Genomic DNA, 16,838 nt, shown 5'->3' on the forward strand with positions numbered 1-16,838 from the left:
GAGTTTCCATAGCTGTTGAAGCACGAGAGCCGTGTAGCTGCACAAAGGCGGGTTGGGGCAGTGGGACTGTCCCACTGCTCTATCCCAGCACAATTGGGTCACTGAAATAGGGAATTAATTACCATTGGAGAGTGGGCAGCCCATTCACCACTGGCTGAGTTTTATTAAACGCCAATATAAATAACAAAACAACTCTTGTGGCTGCACTATTCCTACACGCCAAAGGAAGGATTATGTTGGGGATTAACATCTTAAAGTCTATGAGACTTTCTGACTCAAGGCTCGGAGCTGGTAATCGTATTTGTCTCCTGGTTCAGCGATTAGTGCTCTCCCTCGCGCACCTTCGCCTGGATGGCCAATGTCCCTTTTTGCAGGCACTGGGTTTTTCACACAATCGGCTGTTCTTTTCCCCACAGCTATAGAAAAGAATAAGAAAACTGAAGCGTGTTCACGCGATCCTCAAGCTTCTTCTCTTCTTCATGGGAAAGCAAGGCACCGGCGGCCTTTTTTCACAAGGGGGGGGGGGCAAACCCTTGGGGGGGGGGATGTTTCTTGGGATGGCAAAATCGCTCTGCAGGCCTGCACCTGCCATGCAAATCTGCCGGGAACAATCGGCCCCCGACGAGGGGCTCGTCTGCCCTGGGGCGGGGGGGGGCCCAGGGAAGGATGCCGGGGCAGCGTTCGGAGGGGACGACCCCTCCTTGCTTTGGTCCCCAAACGAACCCTGAACTTGCTAGTGCAGCTTGGGAGTCGGGGGGCTAGTCCCTGTCCCTCCCTGCAGCACTTTTCGCAGCAGCATGCTCGGGGCGTGGGGGGGTTCGGGAAGGAGCTGGCTCAGTGCAGGGTGGGGGGACACCCCGCAGCAGCAGCCTCTGATTTCTCTCCTCCGCAGAGCATCCCGGTACCCTGCTGGGTGAGGATGTAGCCTGACCCCCAATTTAGAACAGAACCATCCCACTCGCAGGGTTCGTGGCTGCTGCCATGGGGCTGAGCACCTCAGGATTCGGGGCACAGGGTGGTTTGGGCAGCCCTGGTCCCCCAAACCCTCAGGAGACCCACGGGGGGCCTCGGGCCTGGCAGGTGTGAGGGAGGCAGAGCTGGGAGGGGTCAGGCCATCCTGTCCCCGCAGCTTCATGTCCCCCCCCTTTCCCCCGGGGGGTGTCGTACCCCCGTTCACCTGGGGCAGGCAAAGCCATTAACGCTGGCTCACAACTTGTGAGGTCGAAGTGTGGACGGGCTGTATCCAAAGGTCTCTCAGCAACACAGACCCTAAACTTTTAGGGCTATTGGGTCGCATCAGAGTTCAATCTTCTTACAGCAAACAAAGCCTTTCTGAAGGTCTCCCCCTCTCCCGCACACAAGCTCAGCGTCCTTTATTTCTGGGCTGTGTGATAAGCTTAAATCATTGTGCTCCCATTTCTTGATCGTCGCCTACTTTGGGCTTTTGTTCCCGTAAAGTAGGATTGAGTCTGGCAAAGGGGCTGAAGTTGAACAGTTTGACCCTTGGAGGACAGTTCAGGCGGTGGGCAGCAGCAGCAACAGCAGCAGCAGCGCTCCCTTGCCCCCCGCCGCCCCCTCTCCCCACGGCTCTCGGCAGAGCCACTCGGCCCTCGCCTTGCCCAGCCGCGGACCACACAAGCGCCTCTTGGAGGGCTGAGAGGACTCAGTAGCCGACTCGTCCTCAGTCACCTTGTGCTCACAACCCGCTGCATTGGGGCGGGGGGCTGGCAGCAGGAATCCAGCCGACCACCACAAAAGCACCCCGATGGGTTACACGCGCCGGGTCTGGCAAAAGCTGGGCTTGCACTCTCCCGCTGCCCCCCAGCACCACAGCCGCCTTCCCCACCGCTTCACCGCCTCTGCTTTCACACCAGCGACGGAAGGACAGGAACCTCTGTAAACGGGGTAGGGGCAGAGGGACGGGCTGGCCCAGTCACAGGTGACTCTGCTCTGCGCTTTAAAGTGCTGAAAAAGAAAGAAGGCCCCTTGGTGTCACCCTCCCGAGATGCCAAGGGGACCCAGTGGTTTTCAAAAGGAGGCGAGGGGAGTGTTAAAATCTCTTGGTAGAGTCACAGAGATTTGCTAACAGATCAGCTAAATCGTAATGAGCGGGTGGTCACCGATCTTAGACTGCATCGTGGCCGCATTTGAGGCGTGCTCGGCGAGACATTCGCTGAGATTTCCAGCTCTTTTATCTATTTTGGGCTTTTTCCAGCGGTTGCAAAGACGTTTCTGTTTCTGTGCCTCGGTGACGGGGAGGACACCGCGCTACGCTTTTCTTTTTGCGCTCCCTCGCCCTCCTTCCTTCGCCGTGGGTCTGGCAGGCAGAGCGAGCCAGCTGACCCCGGGGGCATGTCGCCAGGCCTGGCTATTCACCGGGGCTCTCTGCCCCAGAGGGTGGTCTGGGGGACAAATGGGGGGGGGGGGGGGGGCTTTCCTGGCGGATTGACAAGTGACGGGTTTTTGCCCGTGCGCCGGGACCGCGGCTCTCCCGAGTGCCAAACCACAGCCGCCAGAGCCCCGTGGCTTTTCCTCCCCTGCTCCTTGCAAAAACTCCTGAAACCCGAGGGAATGAGGCAAAGGCCAGCCCAGGCGGCGGCGGCGGCCCGGCCCTGCATCAGCCTTGGGGAGCACCCGCACCCCCGGGGGCGCGCTGCCTCCGGGGGACCTGCTACACTGCAAACCACGGTACCCCCAGCATTTCCCCCCCAAACCCCAAGCATCCCCCCGGGAATGGGGAAGGGGTGTGTGTGTGTGTGTGTGCAGAGATGGGGGGTGTCGCAGCCGCCGCCACCCCTTAATGAGCGCCTGAAAGGGAGCCGGCTCCGGCGCGCGTGGCGCGCGGGGCGCCCTGATTGGCCAGCTGCGCCTCGCGACACCCCCCACCCCACACCCCACCCCCTTTTCCCTGGCCCATTCATTAAGAAATTAGCGGCACGCTCCAGCCGAGCGCGAGGCACCAATGGCGCGGCCCCGGGGTGGGGGGGGATGGGGGGGGGGGGGGGGGGGGGGGAGAGGGAGGGAGGCGGCGGCGCCCTGAAAAGAAAAGCGGGAGGCGCGGGCGGGGCGGCGGGGGGCCCCGGGGGTAGGTTTGATTGTTCCCCGCGGGGTATATAAGGGGTGTTAAGGAGGGTCGTGTGCCAGACACGCAGCCGACGGGCCGCGGGCAGCTCCGCCGCCGCCGCCGTCGCCCCGGGGCGCGTGCCAGCGCCGCGCCCCCCCCCCCCCCCCCCCGCCCACACCCCCCCCCCCCCCCCCTTAACACACCACCACACACACACCCCACACACACACCCACACCCCCATCATCCCGTTAAACCGCCGAACCGTGAGGCGAGGGGAACGCGGCCGTCCCCCGTCCGGTGCCGTCCCGCCGCCCCGCAGGATGCTGGTGAAGGCGGAGGGCCTGTCGCCGCCCGGCGAGGACGAGCTGCTGCTGCTGGGCCTGGCCTCGCCCGCCCCCTCGCCCTCGCTGCCGTCCAGCGCCGAGGAGGACGAGGAGGAAGAGGAGGAGGAGGAGCTGAGGGCCGCCTCCCCGGCGCGGCCCGTCGAGGCGCGGGGGTTGAGGCGAACGGAGGGGAAACGACGACCGGGTCGGAGCCGGGGAACGCCGCGACCGGCTCGAACGGCGGAGACGGCGCAACGGATCAAACGGAGCCGACGGCTGAAGGCCAACAACCGGGAACGGAACCGCATGCACAACCTGAACGCGGCGCTGGACGCCCTCCGCGACGTGCTGCCCACCTTCCCCGAGGACGCCAAGCTCACCAAGATCGAGACGCTCCGTTTCGCCCACAATTACATCTGGGCCCTCACCGAAACCCTGCGGTTGGCCGGGGCGGCGCGGCTCGGCCCTGAGGCGGCGGCGGCGGCGGGAGGGGTTGTCCCCGCCGAGGGCAGCCCCTCGCCCGCCTCCTCCTGGAGCGGCGGCTCCGCCAGCCCCGCTCCCTCCGCCTCCCCGTACGCCTGCACTTTATCGCCCGCCAGCCCCGCCGGGTCCGCCTCGGACGCCGAGCACTGGCCACCCCCGCCGGGTCGCTTCGCCCCGCCGCCGCCTCCGCCGCCTCCTCCTCCTCCTCCGTTGCCCCGCCGCTGCCTCTAGCCCGGTCCGGTGGTCCCGGGGCTTTCCCACACGCACCCCCGGGGGTGGGGAGAAGGAGGAAGGGGGGCGGCGGCGGTGGCATCTGCCCGTTTCCCAGGGCGGGCTGTGGGAACGGCACCTGCCAAACCAAACTTGCGCTCTCTCTCCGATGTGCACTTTGTCCAGTTTGTTGGATTTTGTGGGTTGGTTTTATTGTTTGTTTGTTGGTTTTGTTTTTTTTTTTCCCAGATCTGTCACCAGGGCTTTTGTGCGTCTGTCCCCTTCCCCGCTCCCCCCTTTTTGCCATCTGTCCCTTAGGATTTATTGGGGGGAGGGGGGGGGGGGTGGTGCAGAGAACATTGGGGGTGGGAGGAAAAAAAGTAAAAAAAAAAAAAGTAAATTGCTTTGTTAGGGGTCCAGGTTAGAAGTCATTGTATAATTTGTAGGCTTTGTGAGGGCTGAATGCAAGCGTGGAAATTTAGGCTGAACTCTCTATCAAAAGGAAAAAATGTAGAGGAAAGGGGAGGGGGGGTGGTGTGTGTGGAAATGGGGAGGGAGGACCTCCTCATGCATTATTTATTTCGACCTTTAGGGGACGAGGAACTCCCCCCTTCTTTCAGGAGATTAAAAATAAATCAACAGACTGAAAACCTAAACAGACACGGAACATTACAGCGATCAGCCACACACGTGTTCACATTTATTTATTATAAAGAAAGATTTCATGGAAAATATGTATTTTTTTGTATAATTTACAGAGTTTATTCTAGTATGTATTTACAGCTGAAGAGCAAAGGGATTGTTCTCACGACAAAATATAAATAAAAATCTCTAATTTTCGTAACTTTGGGATTGCTGCTTTCTCTGGGTTACATGCCATCTGCCGGGAAGCACCGGGCTGGGGGGCCGGCGCCTGTCCTCGTCCCTGGTGAAACCAGGCTCCGGTGGGTGCTGCCTGCGCTCGTAGGGCCTGACGGTGACAAATGCCACTTACGCTTCTGCCTGTTACAAGAAAACCCCTTTTTTCTGCAGAATAAGGACAAAACTAAACTCCTGGGGATGTCAGCTTAGCCCCAGGGTGAGGCTGGCGGGGGGGCACCGTTTGGGTGTAGAGCTGCTTGGGGAGATGCGGATCCAAACCAAGAAAAATCTCCTATTTTTCCAGCCAAGTGAAGCCCCAGGCTGGTTCTGAAGGGGACCGGCACCAACAGAAACGCGCGGACGACTCGGCCTCTCGTTGTGGCGTTTCGTTCCTGTTCTTGGGTTCCTCGTGCAGCCGAGAGCGGCACGAAGGAAAACGGCGATAAGCCCAGTGTATATGTAGGCACAAAAAGTTCGGTGGAAGGTTACTGCTGGTTTACTTTTGCCTCTCGGTACAGAAGATGCCGCGCGGCAAAGGCGCGATGGGCGGACGGACTGCTGAGCGCGCCTCCTCAGGCTGGGGCTCCTGCGTTTCGCGGAGAAGGCCGTAGGAAACAAATGCCGTGGAGAAAAAAAACAAAAACAAAACAAACACAACCCCGTGTGGGTTTAAAGATGAAGAATTTCCTTTCTCTGTCTCTCTGAGGGACGGGTGAAACCCAAGTCACAGGCAAGACCAGGGGGTTTGGGTCAATGGCGCAGAGCACCCCTCGGCCGCCCCAGGGAACCGTGCACAGCGTGGGTACGGCCAGGGATGTCACCAGGGTGGGGGGATGCTGGGGGCCGCCAAGGCCCTTCAGCCATCGCCCCCATGCACCCGGGAGCACTTGGTGACTTCTGGGTACAAACACCTGGAAATCATTAAAAACCAGCGGAGGCGCCTGAACGTATTAATTAAATAAAACGCGCGGCACATGAATCCTGCCCGGTGCCCCCCGGATCCTGGGAGCGTGAAACCCAGGCCCTTGGAGCGACATCCCCGAAGCGGCAGGGGGAGAAAAAAAAACAAAACAAAACAAAAAACCCAAAACGTGTGAAAAGAGAATTAGTGAAATTAGGTTAGGCCAATAAAACGTGCGGGGGTTCACACCCCCCCCCACCCCCCCCCCCACCCCCCCCCCCCCGGCCCCACAGCCTCGGGCGAGCAGCGCTATCGAGCCTGATCTATTGTTTCCCCCCCTGGCAGGGGGGTTATTGTGTGATAAATAATTCCTTAAAAAAAAAAAAAAAAAAGTGGGCCTATTTGCATAATCACTGCTTTGATGTGGCCAGCAAGATGAAGCTGTGTCCCCCCCAAATCTGCCACGGGCCAGAAGGAACAAAACAAGAGGGGGGCCTTTCAATCCGCTGGCAGTGTGTGGGGCAGCCCGTCGGGAGCGGGTTTTTCACTCTCGCTCTCTTTTAACGACCCCTTTTAATGATTAAACTCCAGGAATGTCAAAAAGAAGGCTAGCGTCTCACTCACCCTCTCCGCCTTTTCTGGTTGGGTCTTATCGTCCTTCCCGGTTTCTCTCCCACTTTTAAGAGGCGCTGGAGTAGGTGTCTTCGGCTCTTCACGAGGCCGGGATGGATGGGATGAGCTTCCCTCTCTCCATGGCGAGCCACGCAGGAGCGGGAGGGACGTCTCAGGTGGCTCAGCACCGTGATGCTCCCTCCACGGTCCGCAGGGAGGGATGGTGCTTCTTGCCAGGTTCGTCATCCTGGAGGTATTTCCTTCTGTGCCAGGTACAGCAGGAGCATCCCCCGTCCTGCTGGGGCTCCGGCAACGGGAACCACCGTGGGAAAAAGCACACGTAGCGTTGGGGGATGGAGGGGAGGGTTTTTCAGTGGCCGAGCGTGGGCTTTGGGGTGGGAGCCACGCAGACCAAACCTTCCCTGGTGCCCTGGGCAGGGCTGCCGGCATGGCTGGAGGTGCCCTCGAAGGAGATGGGCCCAGCAGGGGAAGGCGGAGGGGAAGCCTGGGCAGCACTGGCAAGGGATGAGCCAGAGAGGCTGGATTCGCTACCTAACCCACGCACCCATGCCCTGAATTTTATTCCTAATGTGGCCAAAAGAGTTTCTTTCCCTCTTTCCTCCCTCTAAACTTGGAAAAGTTTATTTCCTTCTTTCCTTTTTTTCTTTGATTTCCCTCTTTTCTCTCACAAGACTGATTTTTGGAGGTGATGGGAGGTCCCAGCCCCAACCGGAGCTGCAGCTCCCCAACGCATCGAGAAATCAGCCCGCGGCTCCAGAAACAATTCCAGCGAACCTGGAAGTGGACCAGGGGATGCGGGATGGGAAAGGACCTCTTCGGATGAAGTGGAAAACTGGGGGGGGGGAGGGAATGGTTTCCATGGCAGCACCTTGCCCTAATAACGTGTGTTTATGATCCTTCTGTGTATTGTACTTTGGCATAAAAGCGTCTCCACGCCGTCAGAGCTGGAGGGGCAGCTCTATGGCCCCCGAGGGGGTTTACAGCCCTCCTTGGCATGAGAATAGCGACAAGACGCCAAACTAGTGCCGGTGTGACAAGCAGCCGCACCCCAAGGGCTTGCGCTGCCTTGCTTTCATGTCAGGCATAAATCTCGCAATGTTATCGCCGTAATTAAAAAAGAGCGTTCCCGGCACAGCCCTCGCCTGGCTGGCGGATTTTAAGCCCAGCTTTCGCCCTCCCTCCTAGGTGAAGACCTAAGAGCCAGGGCAGAGAGCTGGCCTTTGGGGCTCGGGCACCTCGCTGCTGAGCCCCTGGATGCTCACTGAGAGTCAAAACGACGGTAGACGACCTGGGAGGGCTGTAAATTCAGCGTAAGCAGCTTTCTAGGTAAATCTGGAGACATTTAGGCTCAGCATGAAGGGTCTAGCTAAAAAAAAACATTTCCTAAAGCCTTATTCAGGTGCCTCAGGTTGCGGTGCAAGGTCCACCGCTCCCCAGGTTTTATTGATTAAATCATTTTACTGTCGCAGTGATGCTTGGGTTTCCTGACGGTGAAAAAGTAATGGGGTTGGGGGTCTTTTTTTCACACCCATGGGAGGGGGTTTTGGTACCTGGGCGCTGGGGGAGCTGGCAGCAGGGCTACACATTGGGAGGGCAACCGGCACCCTGGGGGCATAAGCCATGAGCGGCAGCTGCTGCTCTGGCCGCGGGGAGAGGGGAGGTCCTGGGGGGCCAGGAGGCCCCCGGGGAGGGGGACGCCAGCCATCCTGCCCAGGGGGCTGCAGGTGGCCAGGGGCTGTCTGGTTTTGTGCCCAGCTTGCCCTCCCAGGCACGGCAGGACATGGGTGGCAGAAGAAGCGACACGATTTAGGAGGTGGTGGAGTGGGACACGGCCCTGGTGGGTGTATACGAGGGGGCCAGGAAAGGTCCAGTGGGGTGGGAGTGAGCCTGGCCTTGCCGAAAGGGCCGTGCAGGGGATGCCGCTGCTCCCAGTGCTGCTGGCAGAAGCGCATCTGTGTCTCACAGTGTCACAACCTCAGCCCTGAGGGGCTCAGCTGCCGCAGGAGCCTGGCAAAGCGCTCTTCCCAGTTTGGTTTAGGGAAAAGACCACAACCACATCCCAGGTCCCAGGCCCCACACACACAATGGGAGCGCTTGGACCCCCAGTTTTGCAGTAGAAATCGGGGCGTTGCCCTGCCCAGCAGCAGTCAAGCCCTTGCACCTTGCCGCCCCTCGGCCAAGGCCTGTCCCGCAAGCTGCTCTCGGCCCGGGGAGGACATTAGGAGCATTCGCTGGGGATGTCACCAGGCCGTCTGTTTTCTCTCGGCCGAAGTAATCAGATAAACTCAGCGTGAAGGAATAAAAGTGAGCCAGGAGCAAGGCTAACGGTGGCACAGAACTAAGCCGGTGTTTTTCGAGGCAGGCTGGAAAGCTCAGTGGGAGAGCCCGCCTCGGCGGCAGGCAGCTGCGCCCAGCGGCACTTCCAGGCTGGTCGGCGGTGGGAAGGGGCTGCTTCGCCTCAGCTTATGGCATCAGCAGGGAAACCAAGAGGCAGGAGCTGCCCGGGGGGGAGCTGTGAGCACGGGGTTTGCTCTCGCAGGCTGGTGTTTGGGATAAGGCACGTGTCCGAGCGAAGGTGAAACGGTAATTCGTGATCTTGGGAACCCCCCGGGCGGCACGCAGGGTGAAGAACCAGCAGAGGCTTCGCGAGGCTCTGCAGATGGGGGGGGTGTGTCGCAATTTATCGCTTGAGGGGTGAATTGTACACACGAAATCCTGTAAGGACTTGGACTTCGCAATGTTTTGCCTTTATTAGGTGTAGATTTGGCCCACGCAGCCCCGATTCCCATACCACACGGGCAAAAAGATCCCAAGCATCCATCTTCTAGATAGTAATGGCAGTGCTGCACTCCACCTGCACGAACAGAAATCCCGCGGGGGGGGTGTGTTTCACCTGGTGTAGGTTGTTGTCTTACTACAGGGCCAAATCTTATGCCTCAAAGTCTAAGACAGACTCTTTTGGTCAGAGAAGCTGATACCTTCAACTTCAGAATATATCTATCCTGCCTTGAGCCTGTGATGCTGCAACATTTGTGCAGATCCAGCAAACATCTCCACGACTTCTTGTAGCAGAATCAAAATTTGGATTAAAGAGAGGGAAGTGTGCTCTTGCGAGGCCAAGATTTAAAATGAAGCCTTTAAAAATCGATGGGAGAAGACAATTCTTCTGACTCCTGCCTGGGGCGGATTGTTGCTCAGCACCTCGCAGCAGCCGGCGGCACACGGGGAGGGAACGTGGACGGTGCTGGGGCGGCTGTGACACACAGCCGTCCCCTTTCCCTCGCCTCCCCTTCCCCTCCTTTTATTAAAAAGACGAGAAACTGGACCAAAGCTGATGGCATATTTACCTTCATGAGTTTTAAAAAAAGTTAATTACTGCTTGGAGCAAGTTGGTATGGCTGTCCTGAGCTGTCTTTTATTAGTAGTCGCCTTCATTAATTTCCCTCGCTGGATTTGCTGCTAATAGCTGCTTGGTCCTGGGCAGCACAAAGCAGCATCTGTGCCATTGAGCAGAAAAGCGGGAGTCAGAGGAAAGGGGGGGGGGGGGGGGGGCGTTGGGGGGGGGTGACGCCGTTTGCAAATCAACCCCTATTAACGTGATGGCCTGCTCGGAGGGGACGGCAGCCCCGGTAGCCGGCACGGCAGCTTGGGCTTCACTCGGCTGTTAGCGAGGGAGGAAAAGTTACCCTGCCCTTCATCGGCCGGGCTGCTCAGGCACCCCTGGGTGCTGGCTGTGCCCCCTCCTTGCACCCCCTTGGCGGGGAGGGGAAGCGGGATGCTGGGCCTGCCCCTACGAGACCTGTGCCCCCCGCTTTGTGCTGGGGGTGCGCCGGTCCTGCGGCACCCGCTGCTTCGAGCAGAGGCATTAAGGAAGATCTGGCAATAACCAAATTATTAATAACTTGGTATCTTTTGATGAACGACACACTCGGTCTTAAAACCAGCTTGGCAGAGAGGTTTTCTGGTTTAGGACTGGGATTAAGCTCTATCTGGAGGGTCGCCGCGGGCAGGCTGGGGGGGGAGGCTCACAGGAGCCAGGGCAGCAGGCGGCTGCGGCGGCCGACAGCCCCATCTGCTCCCGCTCTGCAGAGGGGCAGGGGAGACGATTTCATCCAAGTGGAAAAAAGGAGGGTGGCGTGTGCCATCGCCGGGAGAGGGGTGAGAGCAGCACGCTGCTGCCGCGGGGCCGTCCCCAGGCTGCTGGCTTCCCTGCGCCCGCCGCAGGGACCCCCCTCCGAGGCAGCAGGTGACAGTGGCAGTTATCAGGCGATACTTTGCTGCAAATATCCCCGTCCTGGTTACTCCAAGGGAGCAGCGGTTACACCAGTACGTCCCGCCACCTGTACATAGCGTGCTCTCCCCAACACGCACGTGATGCTCAGAGACATAGCCAGGTGCGCTTGGCGTCCCTTCCCCCAGGGGCCCCCCAACATCAGCGGGGGTCCCGCACGGCTCTGCTGGCCGCAGGGGCAGGATGGGCTGGGAATACTCCCATGCTTGGAAGAGCACTGCCACCCCCTGCTACCAAGCCACACGGTGGGAAGGAGCTCGCTGAAGAGGCTGGTGCTGCTGCGTTCAGCTTTATTTTGCCAAGCAGAAGAGATTTGGCAGCGCAGGCTGCCTTGTTCAGCTTGCGCACGTGAAGCTTTCCCCTCAGTACCCATGAATAGCTCTTTCTGGTAAAGGACCGATGCCTAAATCCAGCAGCTGGGCTCTCGGGGCAGCTGATGCCGAGTTTATGGCAGCGGGGACGTGCTGCCTCGCGTGCAGGGGCTGCCTCACAGCTGGAGGGGTCACCCCGTGCCCACTCCCTGCTGGCCTTAATGGCCCGGGATGCTGCTGGCTCGGAGGGAGAGGGACGGAGGCAAGCCCGGCTCAGCCTTTTATTGTCGGAATAACCGAGGGTTTCCCTTTTACACCGCATCTTTTGTAAGCGATGTTCCCCAAAGTGCTTCGCTGTGACGTTCGCCATCAGCAAAAGAGTGAGAAAATCATTCCGCCTGTGGCTCATAGGGTTGGGTTGCAGCAACTTGTTCCCTCTTGATATCAAATTCACTGGCTTTTATGCATGAGTACATGACACGCAGCAAAGGAGACCTCTACCTTTCACCTGGATACCTGCAGAAAGGTAAGTGGGAAAAACCTCTTTAACCAAGTATCTTCCCCGAAGGACAGGGAAGTGCATCGTCACCTTGTCAAGAGCAGGACATTTCTGCGCCTGACTGACCGCAGCGCTTACGCTGGGCGTAAACTCAAGTCCTTGCATTGGCTGCTTCAGGCGAGAGGAGGAAACGTTTCTTCAGAATTTATGTCCCTGCAGTTAATGACAGCATTTCACTGTACCAGCACAACACACTTTCGCTCATTTTCTAGAGACCACAGGGTGACTGGCTCTTAAAGGTCCCTCTTATGTTGGACTTTGGAGTGTGTTATAATTAATCAAGCCCAAAAAGCATCCTTGGTAGCAAGTCACTTAATATAAACCACTGAATTTCTAAAAAAAAAAAAAAAATAAAGAAAATAAAGTAAAAAGTATTCCCTAAGTCTTGGTTGGTTCCAATGACTTCCTTCTGAAACCAGAGGAAATAGCAGAAAAGTAATTTTTTCCATCCATTGCTCTAAGATGAAACTTCCAGTCAAAATATTAAATGCTCCGTCATCAGTCTGAGCCAACTATTAATTTCTCCCAGTAATCACCTATTTATACGACAAATAGGAACCAATAATTTAAGTTCTGTGTGTTTTGGGCCACGCAGGTGTCTAAGCTCGTCAGGCGATGAGGTTATAGAGCACATTCACCCAGCATTTCCAGTATCCGAGCCCCGGATGAAGACAGAGTGTCTGCATTTGTGAAGGACTGATACCTCTGAATTTGTGCCCAGGCCTGTAAAGAGTAAGACCAGTAGAAGCTACGGGGTTAAACATGATGCTGTCTGTTTTAACAGGGAACCGGACAAGCTGATACTAACTTTGACCTGGGAGTAGCCATAACTCTGGCTGAGATGGTAAAATGCATGCTCCGAGCCAACAAAAGACATCATCTGCTAAATGCAAGTATTAGGAAGAATTCAAAATACTGAAGGTTCCCACAGATCCATTTATTCAGGACCATATCTAAATCCACCTTTTCTTTCTTTCTTTGACCAGGAGGCATAAGCTGGAGAAGGCATGACTTTCCAGGGGTCTCTGCTCTTCCAGCAGACGTTGCGGGGCCGGCTGTTGGCAGCTTATTAGGACACTTTGTTCCGCGGAGATTGTCCGGGAGGTTTTGTTTTGCTTTTAATTGTCTCTATAGAGAAGGGAAAGCCTCTGCAGAGAGGCTTTAACACAGCATCTCTGCTGCCTATTAATTCCCGAGATCTTGCTAACTAGCTTTGTTTCCTGATTAGAGCTCGGCGCTCTCTTTTGCCGGAGCACGAAGCTATGTATGCGCTGCGTTTGTCACTTGGTTAAAGCCAGCATTTCCCCACTGCCGCAGACAAGGCCGTCCTTTATTGGCTGCAGAACAAGATAACGGACTTAATCTTCCCAGTAACACGTGAGTTTTCATGTATCACTTTAATCTGCGAAACACTGGGGCCGAGTGTACCGTCACATGCCGATTTTACTTTTCTATGAGCGAGTGACTCCCCGGCTCAATGATGGATTGTTTGCTCGCTTTCAACAACAGTCAAGATGGTGAATGCCCCGGGGTGATAGACAGTGCGCAATGGGAACAGCAGCAAAGCTGATGGCCCAGTTCAAGTTCACCTGACAAAGCTGAAGCAGTCTGCAAGCAGCATTCGAGAAAGGATTATTCACACTAGCATTATATTTTTGAATGCATTTTTCTTCCTGCGCAGCTGTCCAGCTCCCCAACACTGAAGGTTTATGCACCATAATAAAGAGATTTAATTTTTTTTTTTTTCTTCTCTTGCTTCTCCCTCTTTACACCTAGTTCTAATCGGTCAGCGCAGTGATAGGGCATCTTTCCAAACAACTCGGCACAAACATCACCTAGAAAACAATAGCATTGCTAAAAAGCGGGAACAAAAGCCTAAAAATCTCTGCTGGCTGCAGAAACAAAAGCGGATGGTTTTGTTAAAGCTAACTCCCTGTTGGGGACCCATCTTTTTTGTGGAAGTTTGATGCTGCGTTCCCTTTCTCATCAGGAAAATCCGCGCCCCCCCCCCCCCCCCCCCCCCGGCCCCGCAAAGAAACGATCCCAGCCTTTGAGCTCGGGGGCAGGGGGACATCAGGGCTTTGGAGGAGAGGAGGAGAATTTGAAATGAAGGCAGCTTTTCACTGCTGATGGAGCGGGAAAGCTACCTACTGTTTTTCAAACGAAGAGCCACGCCATTCACGTGGCAGCGCGTATGCATATGCGTGCGCGCACACACATGTTCTGGAGGTGCTGGCTTGGTCTTGGAAGAGTAAAATCTAGGTCTCCTCATCGTTTCTTTTGGCTGGAGAGGCAGCAACAAATGCTAGCTCCAGTCCTGTGCGTTATTCCAGTCGTATATAGCACTGTTAAGGGGAATTCGTGTAACTGGTGCTTGAACTTCCCCAGAAGTAGCTTTTCTGCCTGCCGGTTAGGGGGGGAAAGGCGTGCCAGAAGGATGTAAGATCACTTTCCTTCTCCCGTGGAACAGAAAATCAGCTGCAACCTGTAGATGCAAAGATGCATTTTAACCAAAATCTCCAATGCATCCCTGGCAGAGGCTGAAATAAGCATCCTCCTGGAAGCCCACGGAGCTTAATCACCCATCGGAAAGGAAGGTTGAAGCCCACTCATCCTGGCCAGGTAACTCATTAGAAGTCTGTGTGCAGCAGATGTCAAACAGATGGTTGCATTTTTAGGACTAAAATGCATTAGTCAGCCTATTTGATTTGAAAATGCTTCTTTCATCATAGTCTGAATTTGGGTAATATTGCCAACAGTTCTTTGGTTTGTTCTTGGTTTTGGTTTTTGTTTTTTTTCAACCAGGCACTCCAGTGGGCTTAATTCAGCACCAAAGGGGCGCAGCATTTCGTGTGAGGAGCTCCCATCCCCTCTTTTTTTATGGCTGTTCTCTTCACAGAACGTGCACACATTATCTGACCACGCCAGCAGGTTTGACTCTTTTCAGCCAACCATCCTGCGCGGGAAAAAAACCAGAAAGATTTCAGCTGTCTGGCTAGGATTCATGAAGTTGGGAGGGCATTGCTTTCCTCTACGGGCTTCTGAAATCTGCTGTGACAGAGTAGCTCTAGCAGTTGGGTCTACTGGAGGTGGGTGAGTGCTTATCAGTATGTGAATTGCTGTAGGTGTCCAAGGAGGTCACGTGAATGAATTGCAAGCTTCAGTTTAAAAACAAACCAACCAAAACAACAAAAAAACCCAATCCACAAAAGATTGTTACATAAAAAGTAAAAGGCTGCAGCTGCCTCTAACCCAGGCAGGCACTACTGCAGCATGTGGCCAGCATATGTGCCACAGGCTCTTCAGTCCTGGTGTTAAAAATCAGGGGGTCTCTGAGTATGCTGGATAACAACCACAAACAATAACAAAAATACCGCTAAAATGTTGGAGCTCAAGGACTAAGCTGCAGCTGTTTCCATGTGTCATAGTAAAGCGTATTCCCAGCGCAGGCCGAGTTGTCAAGAAAACCCCCCGTCGTGCGGGTACAAGCTCAGTCTTTGGCTGCATGAGCAGGGTGGGAGGATCAGGGTCTTGGTGTGGGCTGTTGGTAGAGGCAGTCTGTAAATACATCACTGAAATATCATGGGACATCCGTTTTACTTTCATAAATGTGTTTCCTGGGATACGCCAGAAAAGCAGCAGGTTGGAAGCTCTGCAGGCTGTGCCTCCACCAGCACTGAGGCACAACCCATCGGACGCCTCGTCCTTGCTACCGGCAGCAAACCGCAAGTCTCCTCCCGTCCGCTTCTGTCAGGGACGCGGCTGAGTAAGGCGCCTCTCCTTCCTGAATACCTTCCACCTCGCAGCCCTGTGAGGCTGGATGACAGAGGCTCAAAGGGAGGAGGTGCTTTGCCTGCCTAGTTGGAACCAAAGCTGGTGCTGAAGCTGCTTACTCTGTGCTCATTAGATGCTGGACCTCCCCCAGAACCGCTCCTTTGTACAGGTGGCTACGCTCATGTCCTGCGAGATCACCTGTGGGAACTGGTCGCACAATCCGCCACCGAAGGTGCGGTGCTCATAGTTTCATTACAGGCAGAAGAGATGTGCTGTCCTTAAGTGAGAACTGTTCTTCTCTTGGGCAAGTCTTCTGAGAGTTTGTTAAATGTAGCAGCTCTAAATTATCCATGTAAAGCATCTCTGGGTTCAAGAACACTTATTTTTGCCTTGCAGAGCAGCAGAGCTTTCACGGCTGTTACAGTTAAAACCGTATTTCCATCTGTTTAGACGTTGTGTGGTCACACACCTCTGAAAGAAACTTTGTTATTTTTTAAGCCAACCAAACCCATTTGTTCCCTGAAGCATTTATACAATTTTTTGAGATTTTTCCAGATGGTTGAAATTCAGCTCCCGGCTTCTGTCTCAATCTGTTTCATATTCCATTTCCACAGAGCAGATGGTGCCTATTGCCCTCACTGGGTCTGAATGGATTAGAAGTTTATACAACCTTGTAGTACACCTCTAGCTGAATTTGGGAGGCTGTTTTCTTACTCTTCTCATGTTCTTCTGTTAACGCTTACAGATGGCTGTAACAACACGAGGTTCAGACGGCAACACGGTATTACCAGCCTGGATGCAAAGACCAGAACTTGCCCAACTCATGCAGGTAATGGCTGACCCGACTCGCAGGGGTATCTGTTCTCAGTGGCTCTGTCCTCACAAAGACAACACGCTCGTAAAGGCATGTAGGATAAAATACCATCCAGCTGATGGGTCACTCCCTCTTTGTGTGACTGTCTTGTGTGAGACTACATTGGCAGCTCTGCTGAGGGTCTTCTTAAAGAAAGGCAGCGACAGATTTCATTGCACTCCACGTGTTGATCGTTGAAGAAGTAATAAATCCCTTTCTTCCCAAAGTTGGACAGCGAAACATCTTTGCTATTAAGAGAATGAATCTGGGGGTCTGTGAGGTAGATGAGGCCTTTCCCGTTACCTGTCACCCAACCTGTGGAAGAAAGGCCCACGCCCTGTTACTGTCGCTTCAGTAATTCCCAGTTTGCACCTGCGTCAGCAAAAGCTGAACCCTAAGAGGTACATAATGAATATTTAATGACATGAGTATCCCAGATACCTGTGAGCTAAAGGCTGAGTCTGAAAGGTTTTATCCATGGCTCTTAACCAAAGAGCTCATTTCTCCATCAGCTGAATAAGGGACCTTTTTTTAGGCTTGCCAGTTTTAGGAAGGAGGAGCCGTGACAAAGCCG

At 55.2% G+C, this 16,838-nt stretch overlaps 2 protein-coding genes across 2 annotated transcripts in view; one reads left to right on the top strand and one right to left on the bottom strand.

Annotated features, from left to right (window-relative positions):
- Positions 1-3,385: 3,385 nt before the first annotated feature.
- NEUROG2 (neurogenin 2) lies at positions 3,386-4,102 on the top strand. Its single transcript, XM_086464544.1, has one exon. It carries the CDS (start codon positions 3,386-3,388, stop codon positions 4,100-4,102), a length of 717 nt encoding a protein of 238 aa, XP_086320670.1.
- A 12,280-nt stretch (positions 4,103-16,382) lies between these two features.
- The window catches only part of ALPK1 (alpha kinase 1), a 28,477-nt gene continuing 28,021 nt past the window's right edge, over positions 16,383-16,838 (bottom strand). Inside the window, exon 13 of the mRNA XM_009957511.2 lies at positions 16,383-16,579. Within this exon, the coding sequence (XP_009955813.2) occupies positions 16,383-16,579 (197 nt within the window). The remainder of the gene's footprint in view (positions 16,580-16,838) is intronic.

Source organism: Leptosomus discolor, chromosome 4 (assembly GCF_034619465.1).
Source record: "Leptosomus discolor isolate bLepDis1 chromosome 4, bLepDis1.hap2, whole genome shotgun sequence".
In the NCBI taxonomy this organism is placed as follows: Eukaryota; Metazoa; Chordata; class Aves; order Leptosomiformes; family Leptosomidae; genus Leptosomus; species Leptosomus discolor.

What these genes read in the sequence shown, in the direction of transcription:
- NEUROG2 (XM_086464544.1), top strand. Translation starts at nt 3,386, where the DNA reads ATGCTGGTGAAGGCGGAGGGCCTGTCGCCGCCCGGCGAGGACGAGCTG.